We start from the raw sequence: 20,035 nt of genomic DNA, 5'->3' as shown, positions 1-20,035 counted from the left end.
AAATGTGGCTACGAAGGAAATAAAACTACTATATAGAATTTGTACCTTGTGGCTTGCAGACATAATCGGAGCAATAAATGACAGCAATGGTCACACACAACAGAGAAAGCACCTTGAACGGAGTTCCCTGGCTCATTCGTGCCGCAGGGGTGGGTGTCAGGACAGGCCTTTGGTGCTGCCCTTCCTTTTGGGAGCGGTGTGGAAAATGAAGCCGAGTTCCTAGTGGAAACCCAGGATGATCACACACAAATTGATTTTCTCCCCATTTTACACGACTGCTGCCCTCACTACACCACTGAAAAACGCACTCAAGTCACAACCTGGCAGAAATCGTCAGAGGAATCCGAGATTCCCCCACGGGGACAGGGATCCCAGGCCCTCAAGCCGCCCGTCTGGAGGGGCCTGCGGGGCGCTGGTGTGAACGCGGGGCCTCTGCCCCCAACGCGGCACTCGTGGGGCCGAGGCCTGACTGGCTCTGCTCGGGGTGAGCACACGGAGCCGCACGCTGCGTGCTCAGCGTCCTGTGACCGACCCGGCTGGGTCAGAGACGCACCAGCATCAACCTGCCCGCCGGGGCACCCCCTTCCGCAGCCGCCGCCGCTGGCGGGGACAGCGGGGCCCGCATGTCCCCCGGGGCGAACTACAATTCCCAACATACATTGCGAAAGGGCTGCGCACACGCTGCCTGCCGGGCAGGCTGCCGCGGTGCACGCTGGGACTTGTAGTTCCCCGAGCCAGCCCGCTGCCCGTGGCCCATAACGGCTCGTCCTGCGGAGAACTCGCCTCCCCGTGATGCAGCGCGCCAGGGTGACGCGGAACGCCGCGCGCCGCCGGTCGCGGTGCCGGGGGCCGCGGGCGAGCGGGGCGCAGCCGCTGGCGGGCCCCGTGCGCGGGCCGTGGGCCATGGCCGAGAGCGGCGGCTCCGGCGGGGCCGCCCCGGGCGGGGGAGGCGGCGCAGCGGGCGGGGGAGGGGGCGCGGGTGGCGCGGCGTCCAGCTCGGGGCCCGGCGTCACCGACCCGGCCTCGCTGCCGCCCGGCGACCCGCAGCTCATCGCCATCATCGTGGAGCAGCTCAAGAGCCGCGGCCTGTTCGACGGTTTCCGCCGGGACTGCCTGGCTGACGTGGACACCAAGGTAGCGCCGCCGAACCGGGCCGGAGCTGCGGGTCCCTGGAGCCCGCTCCCGAAGGGGCCCCCGCGTCCCGTCCCGTCCCGTCCCCGCACTGTCGGGCCGGGGGGTTTCCTGCCCCCGGTGCCACCGGCATTGCCACCCCGGCTGCTCTGGGGTGGCCCTGGCTTGTAGCGACACCCCAGGGGACAAACAGGCCAGAGAACAGGCTCAGACGTTCATTTTCCATCCCAGGCACTATTAGGAAAACTGTTTTCCATAACAACGTTGCTCTTCTTGAGCATAATTCCCACATTTCCAAAGCAAGCATTTCACCTTCCTTTCTTGGGTAGATATTGTCAGACTGTTGTTCAAAACTATTTTCTTCCTCAGCCACAACACGAAATCCTGAGCGTTTGTTGGCGATGTTGAAGCTGAGTTGTTCATAATTGCCCTGTCAAAATCAAACACAGGTGCTTTGCTTTCCCAAGCTTTTCTGCTTTCTGCAAGAGTCCCGTTCGGGCACCTACAATTGCCGGTCTAGGCCACCCCAGCAGGTATCGCGAAACCATTCCTGAAGCTGTAAGGTTACCTGCACCCAGCAGCCATAGGGCAGAGCAGCCTTGTCAGGACAGACAGATGCTGCCTGGACAGACACCGCATCTCTGTGACCGACCCTTTCATTCAGCCATCCATGTGTATATCAAATTCTGAAATAGAAATGTTGCCCGCCTCTTGTCCTTTCCTTGCACGACACCAGGATCTGGATGGTCTTCTGTATTTATATGGGGTTTTTAGTTTAATTCCTGTTCATTGGAGTTAAGTTTCCACTGATAAAACCCACATAATTCTCATCTTCCGTGTTAGTATCACAGAAGCAAATAATTCTTTGTTACTGACAATATTACTCAGGCAGTTTCCTAGAAATTCTGTGGTGGAGAGTTTACAGACAATAAGAACCCAGCCTAAACAACTCCTGTCTGCACGGGCAGTTTGCATCTCACTAAGTAATATCATGAGCAAACAATTTTGAAGCCAATCTATGCAGCAATTTAAATTATTATAATAGCACAGTGACCAGCTGCTCTTTGCAACTACCAGTTGTGTTCTTAGGTAAAACAAGCTTACCTTTATTCTCTATCCTTCCACTTTCTGAACACAGACAACAGGACACTAGCGTACATGACAAAAGATGTACTATGAAGGACTCTGGCAGAGAGTTGTTTTGGGATGTTTTAGCTGTTCAAATGGATTTTTTTGTTTCTTTTGTTTTTAGCCAGCCTATCAAAACTTGAGGCAGAAAGTAGACAACTTTGTATCGACCCACCTGGACAAACAGGAATGGAATCCAACAATGAACAAAAACCAGTTGCGAAATGGGCTAAGGCAGAGCGTGATTCAGTAAGTAAGCAACAGCCTGTAAAATAATAGTAAGGCTATTTGATAAGTAATATATAACTGTCTTACCACCTAAGTCAAATAAGAATTTGCAGAATTAAGTTTTTCACCAAACTTTCTGTTCTGGTCTCCTGAGTTTCATTATAACAGTGGATGCAGCCTTAGCTCCTATTAAAATGCATACATTACTGTTTTACCTGAAATTTGTACTTTCGGGAGTTGAGCAGCATGCTGAAGTACTCGCATTTGTTATCTAGCCAAGTTAGTGTTGCAATTAGCCAATACTGTGCCTGCCAGCAAAACTGTACCTGATGTACTGAGCTGAATGACCTTGATCTTTATTTTCAGAAAAACACCTACATAACTTAAAGAAAAAATCCCAAAGATGCCAAACCTTGTTCAAGTAGACTCTGACCACTAGCAGGCAGTAATCATACAGGGCTAGGCTGATTTCATACAGCTTTTGTACAGCTACCTAAGATATTACATTTCCAGCATGACAGGAGAGCCAGCTTAAACTATGCTGCCTAGAGATTTAGGTTTAGTATCTCTTGCTGCTGACTCACTGAAGTCTGCAGTATGAGCCTTAGCTTGTTTGACTAAAAGTCACATATAAAAGCTTGAAGATTGTGGGGAAGAGGGGCAGTAGCGAACTTGATAATAGCTTTCCTTATAAGCATAAATGCCATTAGAATGCCTCACACAGAGAAGAAACTGTATTTCAGAGCACTTCATAGAACCTGTAAATCACTAGTATGTTACATTCGTTTGTTAAATTTGTAATTAAAGGGAGTGTCCACTGGAAGTACAGAATTTCCTGTCCTTACGTGGAGTCCTTGAGACACATTTGGCACTCAATGCTTCCTCTTATTTCATGTTACTCTACCACTAGAACGGAGCAGACAATTGAGAAATGTTGCATCAGAGAGCCTGTAATAAGAATTCAAAGTGCTCCCTTTCCGTAGGCTGTTAGTATAAAGAATGGACACACCGTACAAGGGAGTTTGAAGAGTCCCTGTAGTTGCAAGACCGAGCGCCGAAGGTGTCCAGACACGTATGTCCCTTGCTGCAGACACACAGATGGGTGCTGTCACCTGAAGGTGCCATGATGTGCCGTGACCCTGCACCCACCAGCATCCACGACTGTATTGTGGCCGCTTTTCCGAGCGCCGGGCAACGTCTCCATTTCCTGTCCCTGCTCCTTTGCAGACATGACTTAAGCCTGCCAGACAGCCCGTGCCCCACCATCCAAGAGTCTGACACAGCCCCTGAAGTAATAAGTCTCTTCAGTTGCTAGTGTTCAGTTCCAGAAACTTTGCTGTGCGCTACATGTGCTTGTTTTTATAATTAATACCCATCTGTCTAGACTAACAGTTATAAGGAGCGAGTGACAGCGATGTTATGAGGAGGCAGACCTCTTCTCCCTCCAGTCAGCCAAAAAAAAGACTGTGCTCTCACCTGCCCTCCTCCTCAGAATAGCTTGTTTCCCTTGTTTGTGCCAAAACGTGGTTGTTTGCTTTCATATTGGCCTCATTTCCACATAAGCCCTATTAAAGTGGCTCTTGTCCAACATGCCATTTAAGTACCTGGGAGACCAGATGTCAGTTGTTAATTTTGTAGGGCAAAGTGGGAGGGGGTGGGGGAAAATAGGTGAGTGAAACAACTCCCTGTTAAGGATCTACTGAGTGGGCTGCAGCTCTCACCATGTTAATGCTAATTGCAGTTGACAGGAGGGCTCTGGAGAATCACTGGAGGAGATTGGGGAGAAGTTTTTCAGAGGAGCTGAATGACTCCTTTGTCTTTGTTCAAGGTCAGGAATGCTGGAAGCTGGAGTGGACAGAATTATTTCTCAGGTGGTGGATCCAAAACTAAACCACATCTTCAGGCCCCAGATAGAGAGGGCGATTCATGAGTTTTTGGCTGCACAAAAGAAAGAAGAAAGTGTGCCAGCTCCTCCTCCAGAGCCTGAGAATAAGGATCCTCCTGCTCCATCTCAGGATGCCTCCTAAAGGTCTTGTATCTCTGCACTTACTACCTAACATTTTTTCATGTACCTCATCTCTGTAGTTTGTATAATGCAAGATAGAGAAGACATCATATTTTCTTCCTGACTTGACAGGGAGACCACTTTGATCATCAGCATGTTGTCAATGTCAGACAATCATCTGAGCTGCTTCCACTTAAGCATCTCCTAAAAATACATTAGAACTGAAGACGTAGGTATGATGTAAACCAGCTATCAAGGAACACTGGACTCTGCCAGTGCTGGTTTGAATCAGGCCAAAAGGCCTTTTATTCCAGTAAAAGCATATCCGGCAGTGATTGATGTGGAAATGGCTGGATAGCTTTCAGAACAATATCAAATGGATTAAAAATATATATCCTTTACTGAAATATAGCTGAAAGTAGAGTGCTGACAAGTTATTATGCTTTAGCATTGTAAGTTTTAGCTATCTCTGGGAGTAAGTAACTGTTGATTCCAAATAGCCTGGTTTAAATAAAGCAACCTATATCTTTCCAGCTGAAAGGACTGAGGGTGCCTTTGTCAGAAACAAGTTTATTCTGGTTTTTGTGATTAAAATACCTCCAGGGATCTCGGGGGATGTAATTGCTACTCTGTCTTAACAGCAATGACTATGCACCCATCTCTGCTAAGGCCCCATATCTTAATGCCAGTTTGAATATCGAGGCCTGTGTGCACGTTGCTGAGGAACCACTATCTTGATGGAAAACTTCAATCTGCAGCTTTCCTGGGGAACTCACAACCACACTGCATGAAAGGAAGTTAATTGTGAATTGTTCTATCTGCTGGGGCTTTCTGAAAGCAACATTTTTTCTTATAATCCACCGGTGATTTATTAAAAAGGAAAAAGTAACCTACAATAGCCATTGCTGGGCTTGGAATGACTAGAGCAACTAGCATGACTTTTAACTTAATAGCAGAAGTTAAAGCGCCTGTAGTATCATGCTGAGTTACGTAGTTATCTGTGACTTGCAGCCTTAATGCCTTGATAAATCTTTCCATTTGTCTGCTTCAAGTAAAGTCCATTATAACCTGCAGCTAAATGCAGCTGTTAATTAATATATTCCAATCTATTCTCTATTCAAATGTATTTACTCCTCAGGAAGGTACCATTCTCTAAACTCTCTTTTTTCTTGCAGTGGGTTCCTGATATGAAGTGGCTGCAGTTGCAAAATACATGTCCTGGGAGACTGACAGTGGATTCCTTGTTCCATTTGGGGCAGGATTACTCTCTGCCAAAGATGATGAACCTTTTTCAGACCTGTGGGAAGGCACTGAAATCAATGAAATTCAGGTGCACCCGCGTGTGGAGGGGCAGCCAAAGCGTGAAGATATGTTTCTATTAACTGCAGTACAGAGCGCAGCATGTGTTATGTATTGTCGTTAGTCACACCTTCAGGCAAGGGGGTGGGAAGAAAAAAGGGAGTTGGCTCTTGTCTGGAGGGAGCGGGGAAATGGGTTGAGATGATCCCAAGCTGGGCAGTGGGGAGAAAAGGAAGATGTTTTGGGGGGTGGGGTAGTCTCTTGGAGACCAAGTAAGAGCTGTCAGATTGTCTTGGAAGCGTCACACACCTCTGCTGCGTAACGCAGCACTGAGCCGTCGCTGCCAAGTCAGGCGTAACTCACGGCACCGCCTGCTTTAGGAACAATGTTTCCTGTTTAAAACTGGAAAGAACACTTCAGGATCAGTTGTCTAGATAATTTCTGTTGCATTGCAGGAAAATGTTTACAGTTGGCTATGACTATAGCTGATTTAACTCTTATTTCCCAGGTGGCTCTGGGAAGCAAAGGGCACCAGCATAGGTGATCAGTTTGAAACTCTTTTGACTTGAAAGACTTTTCTTTCCTGTGAAATTTCTCAGGTGCCTGGTGGAAACTGTCCTATGCTTTCAGCTTGAATGCATGCAGTGTCCTCTGGATGACAGTCAAGTAGAGAACGTGATCAAATATTCTGCCAGCAAACGTCCATACCTTTTGCAATAAAAGACTTCGAAAAGCATCTCTGACTCTTAGCTTTTTCAGAATCTTTTTCTTAAGGAAAAACTACTGTAGAGAAATCCAGGAGTCCTGATTGCAGGAACCCTAATGGAAGTGTGGCCTGACAGAGTTCAGAGATTCATCCAGGTCTCACAACAGGGGGTTGTTGGTAGAAGTTATCATAAAATAAAATGGATATTAGTATTCCTCGCCATATAAAAATCTGAAGTATCAAAGAACTGGACTGACCTTACCTCACATCATTTACGAGCTATAAATCCTGAGTTCAGTCTGGTGCTAGTGATGGTGAAGAAATGTTCAGTCTTGGGAAAACAATGCACTGCTGGCGGTAGGCTAGAGCTATTCCATCTTTTTCCTCTCACACAGCAGTCTTTGAAGCAGCTAATAACTGCTTATGTCACTGAACAACGCTTGATGTTTGAATCTTTGCTGTTCATGGGCTACACACCTCAGCTACAGCCTTACCCAGGGACTTGATGTGTGAACAGGTGCAACTCCAGGTATCCTCAGCTCCCTTTTCAAACCAGGGAATTTGTAGGGAAGATGGATGCTGCGGTTTAATCTTGCAGCTCACTTACTTTGCTTAGTACCTCTTCTCCACAGAATTATCTGCAGAAGTGGAGATGACAGAACACTGGGTATTTTAAACCCTTCCCAAGAGACCTCTGTGAACTTGCCCACTGCGGTAAGTTTGCACTCTGCACAGCGCTGGGTAGTGCTGCTGATAGATGATTCTTCCATCATTGTTTTTATCCCATTTAACGCTGTTCCTCTCAAAATGGACCCAATACAATGAAAACGCAGAACAAACGGAATGCATATATCTGTATACGCACACACCAGTAAGTTGCGATACGCTGAGCAAGTTTTAAGGATTAAACGTTATAGCTAAAGTCCCACAGAATCACCTTGAAACTCATCTTGCTGAGCAGACTAAAGGTTTTAATTACGCCATTTAGTGTCAGATTGTGACTCCAGAATCAGAAGCAGACAGATTAAACTATGAACCAATGAACCCACTTTCACAAGCCCTTTGAAGGAGGAAAAAACCCCACAAAACTTACCTAGTAGGATTGCATTGCCGTGCGTCAGTCAATCACCCTGGCACTTGTGGCACTTCTATGCCAAGTGGCATATGAGGCAGTGCCTGAAATTCTATCTGTTGCTTGGCTATTAAAGGAATTATCACATATCCCATATGATTAAAACACAGTAAAGCAAAAGACCTCCCTGATCTTCTGGGTGAGGGGTAAGAAGGAAGAGCAGGGTGCCCACCCAAAAAGTCAGCCCGTTCTCCCCCGGCACTGCCTCAGCTGCTCTGATCACTTAAGCCAGAGCACAACGAAGGGGGTTGTATTAATTAACTTTCTCCAGCTGACCCTTCTGGCAAAAGCAGCTTGAGAAATGAGGCTGGACACTAAGCACATGGCCCAGGTTTTGGTCACTGTCCTGCACACCCTAGTCTATCAGCAAGTCAGGCACTGACTCAAGTAGACTCCACCAAAAGAAGCAGAACCAAAATTGCCATTATATGTTTAGCCTCTGCCTAAATCAGCCAGTATTTTCCAGCGACAGTTCTTCCGTTTGTAACCGTATCCCATCCTAGAGTTAGCACAATGACTCTGTCTGGTAGAGCTGAACCCAAACCAGGTCTCCAGATAATCCCGGAGTAACTGCAAGCACGTTTGTTAGATCAGACCCTTGAAACTGAACACCTAAATCCAAGCGTATCTGGTAAAGGGAGGACAGCCAAATGGGAAGGAGGAATATGTTAAAAGATCTCTCATCTCTGGTTCCTTCACTTGTTCGTACTCAGGCCTCACTCATCCATCAAGTACTCCCACATCGTGGTAATGCAGTTCCAAGTTTAAGATTTATTACAGAATTCAGAACCAGCCCAGTTTTGAATCCTGACACCAGATGAGCGAGACACACGTATTCACAGCCTCCAGATCAGGCAACAAAACCCCTCTCTGGGAAAGGGGAATAATCGTGGCTGGCTGGAGGCAAGTCCAGACCACAACCCCGAGTCCTTGGCACAGAGAAGGATCAAACTTAGGGCCTTGTCAGGAAGTGGGTCAAACCAACCCCTGCCCCAAACACTGAGCTCGTCATTGCCACACTGGAACCACCAACACAGGGCTCTTGAACACAAACCACATCCAGCTCTACTTCTCCCATTTCTAGGACAAGCGTGACCAGTTTTAAAAAGACACAGGCAAAAGTGCATGGAAGAGAGGGTGTTCAATATATCATCTTGATCTTGACCAGAAAAGGGGCACCAGGAGGATTAGAAATCACACCTGGGACGTTTAATGGAGTGTTTTATTCTCTTTTCACCACATCAATAGAAGGAGCAAGTGCAGCACCCACTGTCACAATGCGGCTCGGATGCCACCTGCTTCAAGGACACCACTACTCTGGGACCGTAGGCATCACTGGGTACCACCGCATTTCTAACAGCGCTTTCTTTTCCAGTGTACAGGGTATAGCTGCAATTGCCACTGAGCAGGATCCTGTCCTCCAGCTTTTTGCCCAACTGTAGACCAGTTTATCCAGTTCCCAGTTCAAACCCACAAGGAACTGGAGCAGTTTAAGTCTTTCACAGATATTTTCCTGTTTATACTGTAGTAAAAATATTACTTTATCAACTTCCATAAAGGCAAGTCAGCTTAATTCCTTGTGAGCAGTCAGGGCCCCCCCATCTCCACAGCCACCAACGCTTCCAAGTGCAGGGACTCGCTTCTCCCTTTCCTCCCTACCAACCAACTTGTGCAGCCCAGCCATTCCCAGTCTGGCCATAAGAGGGAGATAAACCATTGCTTCATTTCTCAGTCCGGATGCCTTCTTCTAAAACCTGAGCAGATCCAGGACTCCAAAGCCTTTGGTGACTACTGAGGTGTGTAACAGCTCTCACCAGGCGTTTCCATCAGCTCTGACTGTGTCTAATGCAAATCGCACAGCAGATATTGTCATTTCTCAAGAGGTTAAATAGTAGGGAACAAATACCAATTAGGATTAGGGAGAGTTTGGGAGAAAAGCGAGCAGCCAAAGTGATCAGGGATGGAAACATAAGATTTAGGATGTGAAACAGTAAATTCTGACCTTCCTTAATCTGTAATTCACCGATCTGGTCCGGTGCAACAAGGTTGAGGCTAAAACGCAAGCACTAGCGCTTGCGGCCCTAAATGGTGGTGCCACGAGATTGCATCAAAACCATAGCTTCAGTTCTTGCGTTTTTTGTGATTCAAGTGCTGAGCCCACATCAGTGCCAAGTCAGCCTGGGGAACATGACCGGGCAGTAACCAGCCCGGCAATAACTGCCCTCGTCTAGATACCATCAGCAACCAGTGCAGAGAACCAGCGACCTCACCCCTCAGACTGGGAGCCGGCTCCACCGAAAACTCCCTCCAGCACTGGGACAAGCCCAGGGAAAGGTGCTGTAGCAAATCCCAAGTCCAACCCACCTGTCCAGGTTAAAGAGCGTGAGGACCTCGCACTTGACTGATTTCATCTTGCTGACTCTCATTATGAGGAAATTAGTGCCTTTTGTGTTCTTGTCTTTGTAGCAGATCCATGTCCACTTGTTAAAATAGCAAACCCCCAAACCACTTCAGGTCTCGGCCATACAAAGAATTCACTTAAGAACAGAAGGCCACAGTTTGCCTTGCAGAGTTGGGGCCTTCGGAAGTCCCAGCAGCTTCACATAGTAAAATGCAGCCATTTTGGAAGGGATTTGTAACAGAAATAGAAAACCATGACATCCCTGAGTTTCACGTTGCACTGCAACTCTGCAAAAGCGAGATAAAATAATCCTGCCTCAGAGAACACTCACAAAGTTTCACATTTGCTACATGGGGGCAGCACAACTGTCAATGAAGCAAAAAAAACCAAAGAAAGAAAACACACAAACCTGCAAACCAGCCATAAAACTGCCCCCACAGCACTCCCTGTGAGACACCAACACATGAATCACCCCCTTCCATCTCCTCATGTAACAGCATTCACCTCCACCAGCTCCTCCTGCCAAGACTTAGTCCTCCAGGTAAGTTATCTCCAACTTCTACCATCAAATCACAGCAAAACAAGGATTGCCTTGACCGAAATAACCAGGCTCTTGAGCTGGTCTCCAACACCAGCCTGAGCTCCACACCCTCCACCCACTGACTTCCACAAGCAATAATGACCACGCTACAAACGCAAGACCTCACAAAAAGCATCCTACCAACACAACAGAAAGCAAGGAAACCCAAATAAAATCCAGTTCAACCTTACCTTGCTCTGCAGAGCCATCCACCCGCTCAGCTCTGGCACTCACTGTGTTCCCCACCAGCTCAGCCACAGCTGCAAGGGCTCTGCCAAGCAATTGAACTCACCTGCGCCCAGCACACACCTGAGCTCCCAGCACAAAAGCCACACAGCTCCACCTGCTAAAGGATAAACAGCCATCTCCAACACTGCCCAGTTTCCACTTTGTAGAATTATAGAATCATTTCAGTTGGAAGAGACCCTCAGGATCATCGAGTCCAATCATAACCTCACTCCTGCACTAAACCATAGCCCTAAGAACCTAATCTAAACGCCTTTTAAACCCCTCCAGGAATGGTGACTCCAACACTGCCCTGGGCAGCCTGTTCCAATGCCCCACAGCCCTTTCCAGGAAGAATTTTTTCCTAATATCCAATCTAAACCTCCCCTGGCACAACATGAGGCCATTTCCCATTGTCCTATCACTTGCTACTTGAGAGAAGAGACCAACCCCCTCCATGCTCCAAGCTCCTTTCAGGCAGTTGCAGACAGTGATAAGGTCTCCCCTCAGCTCCTGTTCTCCAGGCTGAACCCCCCCAGTTCCCTCAGCTGCCTCTCATAAGACTTCCTACAGGGGAGCCTGGATGTAGCCATAATCCAATGCAAAAGCCTGTCTTTCCCAAAATGGCACCGAAAAGTGGGATTTGGCAGCTGCTGGCCCCACAGGTGATACCTGGCAGTTCCAGTTCACTACTGGCTTGAGCACAGAGTCAGCAGGTCCCCAGGTCTGACACTGTTCCCCAAAACATCCCACATGCTTCATCCAGGGATGTCATGAAGGTGCAAGGGCTGGGGGGTGTCCAGCAGCCACCCTCAATGGCTTGTTATGAGAACAGATTTATTTCTCCTTTTTAAACAGTGTCCCAGTGTCATCTCTCTGGGTACCAGGAGGGCACCAGGGCAGCCAGGACATCGCTCCATCTTGAACAGATTTACATCAGCCTCCTGGACCCCCATGGCTGTGGGAGCCGCTGGGGTCCGGCAGACACCCGCTCCAGCCCCAGCACGCATGGGGAGGGGTTGCTGAGGCAACAGCAACGCCTTATTCAACCGCCAGTGAACCCAGCCCACCCTCCCCCTCGCCCGCCACTGCTGACGTGCGCGACCGAGGGTGCAGCTTTTATTAGGGTGGGAGTTTGCAGCCGCTGCATTTATGGGACATCCCCCAACGCCTGCCCTTGCCAGCGGCCCCGGGAACGCAGGTTTGCGAGGTGGCCAGCGGGTTCCCCACCCCACAGGCTGCCCTCTGCAAAGGGCAGAGTGAATAGGGGAAGAAGAGTTTTATGAGAAACGCAATGCTGGCATCATTCAAGACATGAGATTTTTGGTTTGTGGTGGGGTTTTTGGTTGGTTTTTGTTTTGTGGTGGTGGGTTGTTGGTTGGGTTGCTTTTTGTTTTGTTGGTGGTGGTGGTGGTTGGGTGGGGTTTTTTTGACACACAAAAATCACAGTTTTTCAGACTGAAACCAAGCTCCATTCTCAAGATTCTGCTATTTTGCCCTTTGGTATCACCATCGCTGCGGGGCTGCTTAAAGCAAAGAGGGGCTGAGCTGGGCTCGGTCACCCCAGAGCACAGCTCTCCCAAAAGCTGCAGTTCTTTTTGGGTGGAAAGTAAAACTTTTACCTGCTTAGGAGACTCACTGATTCTCAAATCCAATTTTCTCACAAATCACGTGTTTTGGGAAGCTGATCTCTGCAGAGAACAGGAAAAGAAAACAAGTGGAGGCTCGGTGAATAAACCTCTGATTGAGCCAGGTTTTTATAGGTTTTGTATCTGCTCAGGTTTTGCTGTCAGGGTTTCATGGGCAGCACAGGGGTGTCACAGTCTCTATCAAAGTCATGCAGAGGGCCGGAAGGAAATTATAGTGGGAATTTGTGTGCGAAAACCAAGAAAGCACATGAATGATGTTCTGCCACGTGTGGAAGAACCATCTTCATGCCGTGGCATCCTTAGGGATAAGGGCCAGCAAGTCTGCACCACCGCACTGAGCACAGTGGAGCCCACGTGGAACCCCTGAGAGCTCCCTGATAAAGAGACAAATGATTTCTTGTCCAGTACTGCAGACACAAGAAATTCAGGGAAGCATCCATGTGGGCATGTTTTCAATTAAATATTAGGTCCCTCTGCAGCTTGTCGATCCCCAGCAAACAGCTATTTGAAAGAAGTGCTCACTAGCCCAAAGTCAGGGAAATCTTCCAAGATTGTAGTAAAGAAACGTGGCCCTGTAGGATTTCCTGAATGAGTTAATTCCAAGTCTAAGGACAAATCTGGGGTTTGCTTTGGTTATCTGTCATCTTATTAGCTGCCTTGAAATCTGGTCTTACCATCACAGACACAAAACCCTCCAGTCTGTCCGTCCCAGCCCGTGCCCAGATGAGAAACCTCTGCCAGGCAGAAGAACAGCTTCACTGTGGAGGTTTCAGATTCTGGAAGGCGGCAGCTCTGAGAGGCAGCACAAGGACAGACGACAAAACCGCCTTTATGGGTTTGCTTCTAGCTGCGATGAATAATTCGTAATTTTTGTAGATGTAATATATATGTCATCCCTTACCTCTATGAGAGCTTTCTACTTGACTGCAAACAGTGACATCAAAGGGATATTAATGAAACTGGACTGAAGCGAAGGCAGAGCTCAGATACCAGCCTGCAGGACATCGAGTCACTGGGAGTTGATCAATGGAGAAGACTCCCAGCCAAACCAGCAGTTCAGACTTGTGCAAGCGTTAACCCAGGGCAATGTGAGACACCATCCAAGAGAAATAAAGGCATGGAAATAACGTTCTTTGCAACTGGAAAAGGGTTCCAAAAGAAACAACTTCACAAGATACTGGCTCGTGATAGTAATTAGATCTCTTCTGCTGAAAAGCAGTTAAGTGATATATAGTAAAGAATTGGGCAGAAACCCAAGACTTCAATCAGAAATAACTGGAGAGCCTTCTACCAGTTTCAGTGAAGGGGAAAGAACCTGAAAGGGCACAGATACCTTTAAATGGGGTCCTTCAGATAGAGGTCTGAGGAATATGAGGAAGAGGAGACTGAGAAGAAGGTTGAAACTGCCCGTGCTGCAGCAGCACCTCACCTGGGACCCATCTGTTCACACCCAGTGCTCGTCTCACTCTGCAAAATAGCACGTTAATATTAATACTGCTGGCACCACATCGTCCTGAAGACCTGGATTTTATTCGTACAAAAATCAGAGGCAAGCATAAGTGACAATAAAGTTTCAGAAGGTCTTAAAAAGTTCTAGGAATTCTGAGCATTTTATTAGGTGAACTAGCAACTCTGCAGTAAAAATAGCTTTAGGTTGCGCTGTTCAATCTTACTTTTCCACAGTGCTTTGAGCTTTCAAGATGTTAAAGAGTTCAGCCTGCAATGCGCTTTGGGCTGCAGGCAGGGAACAAGTTTGTAAAACATTATGTGCCACCTCTGCAGAATATGGGAGCCCTTCCCATCAGCCACACTCTGTCATTTCTAGCAGAAGATGGTAATAAGCATAAAATAAGAATAAAATCTAACTAATGGGCCTTTAAACAATCAGAAAGCAAATTATGACAGCAATTATGACAGCTCAGTGCTTGGCAACACCTTCACCTTTCCCAGATGTCAGAGGATAAGCTATTTTTACTGAAAAAAGATGATAGAACCCAGGGCTTATTTGGACATCTGCAGCAGAAATTGATTTAAAGTGACTTGAGCTTTGCGAATACAGCTTGGAGGCAACTCACTGGGCTTTGTTTTTCGGGAGGAGGGGACAGGCCACTTCACATTCTGCGTTCAGGATCAGTCTCTTCACTGGAATGCCTGTCAGTCACATTTAAATATGTGTAATATTTACTTTCTTCACTCTCTTGACCAAGACATTTAATAGGTTTTAAGTTTAGACTCTGGCATTGCACAAGATGAAAGCGGCACTTCCTCCTTTTGGGCACATCAGGGCTCCTTTTTTTAATTTTCATGCTTTTTTTTCTTGCTGCATATAGAGCAAACTATTCCCCAAACGTCCACATTATATTTCCCTCTCCCCCTTTCACCCCAGCCAAGCCATAGTTCCATCTACCACCACCACTGTCCTTCCACTTGCAGCTGGTGACTGCACCAGGGCTGGTCTAAGTCCAGCTCAGGTTTATTCATCCGTCAGCTCCATCATTCCCGCCCAGCCCCGTGTTTGTCCGTGGCCGAAACCTCCGTTCTCCCTGAGCATCTGTCGGTCGCGCCGAGTCCGTCAGGGCAGGAGCACTTGAGCCATTGTAAGATTGAGTTTCATCACGCAGCCTTGGGTTATGTGACCCGGAATATTTGACCTGATGTCAGAGGGGGCCTTGGGCTATTGAGATATCTCCCCGGGACACCCTGCCCTCATTCTACTAAAGGAATCTGATCCAGCAACAGGAAGGAGTGAGAATTTTCAGCTGTCTCCATCCCCTGTGAAACAGTCCATGCTACATATGCCTAATGTAAGGGGTCCCTTACTCACTTTCTTTCTCCACTTTTCCTCTCTAGGTACTAATCCTGTACTAATTTCTACTAACAACCACACAAGATACTGTGATAAATGAAGTTCTTGCAAAAACAATGTATTTTTGCTTTTCCGTAGCATCTTTTGTAGCCAACACCCCATGTGGACTCCAGACTTGCAAGATGCTCAACAACCGAAGATCCAGCTCTCCACAGAAATCAAGCCTGGCCAAAGGCGTGCGGCATTTTGCAGGATCAGACCGCACTTGTGGGGTTTGCTTCATCCTTCAGGGAAACTTGGACACCTCTGGAAAGAGAGGAGGGCAGATGTTCAGCAAAAATAAACCATAACGCATGTAAAACTGTTCCATCAGGTTGGTACCTCAGCTGTACATCCCACCAGAAAAGCGGGTTCTCCCACAGGTAGGGTCAGCCTATAGACACCCCTAACCAGCCCTGAGACCTGCTCACTTCAGCAACTGAAGGCTCCCTCTCCCTTATCTTTGTGTTTTCTAGTTCTGCTTATTACAAAAGGCAAAGTCCAGAACTCCACTGGCTTTAGGAGAAGCAATGAACCTTTTGTGTATGAAAAAGCCTTTCGAGTTTATTTTCTCACCATCTGCTGTTTTCAAGCAGGGGGTTATTTTTAAGGACCAAAGGGTCTTGAAAATAAAGGTATCTGGGTATGGAATTATTACTGCTATTATTTAAACATCAGCACAGAAAAGAAAAAAAGGCTACTCTTTTCAGGCTTTAGTGACTCAGAGGGGAAAAGCCTTCTCAAAGTTTTTGCAAGGGCCAAAATAAGCCTGGCTTCTGCAAGCAGCCACCTTGAATGGGCTTTTGCCCCTAAGTGATATGCATTGCACGGACACCTGGTCTGTGTCCATTGTGCAGGCCCACGTCTTGGTCGAAGTAGCAGCAGCCGAGGTGATGTGGACGATCCAAACGTTCTCATGTTGCTGATGGAAAAGTAGTTTTTTGGCCTTCACAATATTGTGGGTGAGAGTATCTGCTGGCAACTGTTTGATCTGGCGCATTTGTCCACATGGCATCTAGAAATTGTGCTTCCTTAGGCTAGAAGCACAAGAAAGCAAAGCACAGCCTCAACGCTGAGGATGGAGTCGGGATCTCCTCTGTTCTGACTCCAGCCAGGATGCCACGCTTGACTTGGGCTAAAACTTTTAACCTCTCTGCATCCAATACCCCAACTTATAAAAGCAGCGACAACCTTCTCCCAGAATCAGTTTTGTGAGAATTAAGTTTGGAGGAACGTTCTGAACATTAAATCCAGCCCTAACACATACCCCAAAACGTCACAGTTGCTTCAAATTGAATGCCATAATGTAGATAAGTACAGCCACAGAGTCATTTGGAAAGTCCAGACAATGAGGACATCAATCAAGGTTGCTTCCTGAGGCAGACATCTAAATAAATGCTAATGAAGTCATTTCTACAACACCCCCAGCCAATGGGGGCTGCAGTCCTTAAAAGTAATAACAGCAGCGAGAACAGACTGTCCGTTAAAAGACAAAGTAGAACACTGAAACGCCAAAAAGGAAAGCAACAGTTTGTGCATTTCAGAGCTCTGAGAAACATTGTACCTTTGAGCTAGGCTTTTGTTTAAGTCAGGGCTTTCTTTTCTTTCAGCTCTCCCTTATTTCACTGCCTGCTTTATCATTTGTGCTTTCCGCTCACCGCATGCCCAGATGCCACCAGAACAAGCCTAAACGAAGTCCACTGGCATCAAAAGGCTCCTGTTGACTTTAACGGACATTTAATTAACCCTCTATAAATCACAGGAAGTCAGTGATTAAAAAGACAGCCCCTCCTCAATAGTGGAGAGACTAACACAGCGCCCCTGATATTTAGTTCCTATATTAACGCCAGCGCTGCATGCTTGGGGGCAAACCTGCGTCTGCTTTATCTCATGACCTCCATGCTGAGCGTATTTCAAAGAGAAGGATAAATAGTTTCTCTTCAAGACAGTGGAGAACTTCCATAATAACGCCCCTATTTGGGGAATTATGTCAGTTTTGCTGTATTTTCTGAAAGTCGAGAGCCTCACATGCCAACCAGCTGATCCTCAGATCCTGACGTGGACCATGTTCTGTGCAAGAGGGGGTGTCTGGAAGCTGGTGGATGACTTCAGGCAACTGATGGTAGAGGTTCCTCTGAGGTCCATGACACACGCTCTGAATCCTGGACCTACTTCATTAACACAAATAACTAATTGACCAGGTATGTCTTTGCTCACAGCCTTTCCCACATCTTCCTCAGCCGGTTACGTGGAAATCTTTTGCAGTTGCCTAAAGACCAGCACTGACACACACCTCACCTCCATGGAGCTGGAATGTGACTAAAGGCACATCTTGCAGTGCTCATGGTGTGCATATTTGACCATATCATCTGCCTGAGAAGTCACTGCCCTCCTGACATCCCCTCTCTGAGCAGGCTGGGACAACCACCTTTTACTCTTCTGTTAACACCTCCCAACCAGCCACCAGCTCCTTCTGCACAAAGCAGCACTGGGCTGACAGGTTTGATGATCTGCAGATGATGTTCAGCCTTGACTCATAAGCCAGCTATCTCCAGGAAATTTTATATCACTGAAACGGCAAAATGCTGAGCTCACTAATGGGCCACATAACCACTTCTGATCCCAGGCCGCTCCAGAATTCTCTCTTTTTCTTTTTTAAATACTTACAGCTAAAGCTTTTTTAAACCAAGTAAAACAAAAAAGTGAATGCTGAAGAATACCTAATATCTCAAATATCTTTTTTGAAGGAAAAAATCACCCAGATGACTTGATTAAAAACAGGGAAACAAAGGTGCTGACCCACGTTCGAGTGTTTGGGGAGGTGTGCTCAGGGTACCTGCCCCTCGGCACTTCTCCGCTGCCAGATCACTCCGTCGAGTCCCCTGGCAACTGGAAGGACCAGCAGCAGCCCCAGTGTGCTCTGGGGGCCACCAGTGCCGGGACAGTTCTGGGACTGAGGTGGCCCCAATCTCCAAGTTTTTGCAAGCTCTGCAACATGTGGTGGGTACTAGAAGCCCCCAAGTCTGACTGAAATTTTCAGCGTTAATTTGGTCCTTAAAACAGATGACAATAATTCCTAGGGTTTTCACTAGCCTTTTATGCTTCCCAGACGTCTTTGGTTGCAAAGAGCAAAGGGGGAAAGCCAGGTTCTGGCACCAGGGTCAGACGCTGGGATGAATCAGTGAAGTTCCCATCAGGGAAGGAGAGACAAAGCCTGGTGGAAACAGACAAGGACCCACCGTCCAAAGTTTTCTCTTCTAGAAAGTATTTCTGCTAGCTATAAAATTTGCAAGATGCCCCACATATATTTGTCTACCTTCTTCCAAAACATTACATTTTGACCTTAGCTGAGTGTGCCTTTTTAAAGATATTATTAACCCAGTCATATTCTCCTATGAGATCCAGCAGATACAGCACACTTGACATTTGCCCAAGCAAAAGACACATCCTAAAAGCAGCACCAGCTCTCCCCAGTAACCACTTTAATACCTTGCTCATGCTAGTTCTTGGCCCTATAACTCTGAAGAGCCTCAGTTTATGCCTCAGGCCAGTTTTGGCCTTCTCTGTGCTGTCACTTTTGCCAAGTTTCACCACTGGCATGTTCCTGTGCTACGAGCAGGTCCTCTGCTCAGCGAGGTCTCCTGATGCTCCCAAGGTCCCTCCCTGCCCTCGCTCTGTCCTGCACCATGTCTGAGCATCCCGAAGCGCCTCCCTGTTCCCAGCACAGCCGTACCTCTAGATGGCCGTCCAGCACGGCAGCGGGAGCCGGCCCAGACACCAACGGGGATGTAAGAGATTAGGCCAGTATTAGATTTCAGTCTTCCAGACATACATATGAAGTGTCTTCTTCCGCTTAAATTACTCTCCTCTTGTTTTTTTCTCCAAGGGCTGTGTCCAGACTGTGACCAACACACTGCTGCACATATTGAATGCAGCGGCTTAGAAAGAAGCTGCATTCACAGCTGAGGTCCGTGGGCAGAGCTGCGCAGCTGCCTCTTTCGTGGCGTCCACGAGTGGAGCCCACAGCTAGTTTTCGTTGGTACCAGATTTCATGCCTGCATCTTCAGCCAAAAAGCTGCAGAGCAAGTTCACACTGTCATTCCTAGGAGTCCTCATGCTTTCTAAGTAGTGCTGACCACCAGAACTGTGACTTTTCATGCTAGGATGATTTTCTATTTATTTTTTTTTACAGTATTTCCTGCTCACTCAGTTTGATTATATCTTATCCTACCACGCCTCCTTCCTCAGCACCCTTCACAGTGCCTCCCCCACTTCGGTATTGGGTGGAAATTTAGTTATTGTGCTGCTCACCCATCTCTTCTGCATCACTCATAGAGATGGCAAACAAAATTAGGTCTAATGTTTTAGAACTAAAACATGAAGAAAACCAACCTCCCGATACCTTTCCCCTGGCTGGGGGGAAGCACACGTTCATCAGCCACGGCTATCAATTTAACCTCTGTTTTTTCTGCCAGCCTTTCTGCGCTGCAGAAAGGAAGCGACCACATCAGGAAAGGCTTTCGTACATTGAGGCTGAATTCCTCCCTCAGCTGTACAAAAGCAGCTTTATTGCCTAAGGATTCAGGTGATAAACCTAAGAGGGAGAATTTGTTTCAGGTGCTGCCTACGTGATAGCCTCCAAACCCTCGCTTACCCAACCAACGCTATTTGTTCTGCTGTGTAATCAAGGCAAACAATATGGAAAT

The 20,035-nt window shown here is 47.4% G+C and overlaps 1 protein-coding gene across 4 annotated transcripts; it reads left to right on the top strand.

Moving 5' to 3' along the window:
* Positions 1-903: 903 nt before the first annotated feature.
* On the top strand, positions 904-15,515 carry BOD1 (biorientation of chromosomes in cell division 1; the record flags this gene model as incomplete). 4 transcript variants are annotated; one of them, XR_013922815.1, is made up of 5 exons in its annotated part: positions 904-1,134; positions 2,384-2,508; positions 4,316-4,516; positions 5,668-5,822; positions 15,429-15,515. XR_013922815.1 is itself a non-coding variant. In XM_080353115.1 (4 exons), the coding sequence occupies 3 exons, from the start codon at positions 904-906 to the stop codon at positions 4,512-4,514; spliced, it is 555 nt and encodes a 184-aa protein (XP_080209241.1). In that variant the 3' UTR covers positions 4,515-4,516; positions 5,668-6,520. The 4 variants fall into 4 exon arrangements, 1 of the variants encoding a protein (XP_080209241.1); XR_013922816.1 differs by lacking the exon at positions 15,429-15,515 and adding an exon at positions 6,391-6,527; XR_013922817.1 differs by lacking the exon at positions 15,429-15,515 and adding an exon at positions 6,391-6,514 and having other exon boundaries at positions 5,668-5,902.
* Between the last annotated feature and the right edge of the window lie 4,520 nt (positions 15,516-20,035).

The sequence above is a fragment of the Nesoenas mayeri genome, assembly GCF_963082525.1.
Source record: "Nesoenas mayeri genome assembly, chromosome: 14".
Lineage (NCBI taxonomy): Eukaryota > Metazoa > Chordata > Aves > Columbiformes > Columbidae > Nesoenas > Nesoenas mayeri.
This window is presented reverse-complemented; position numbering and strand designations above follow the sequence as displayed.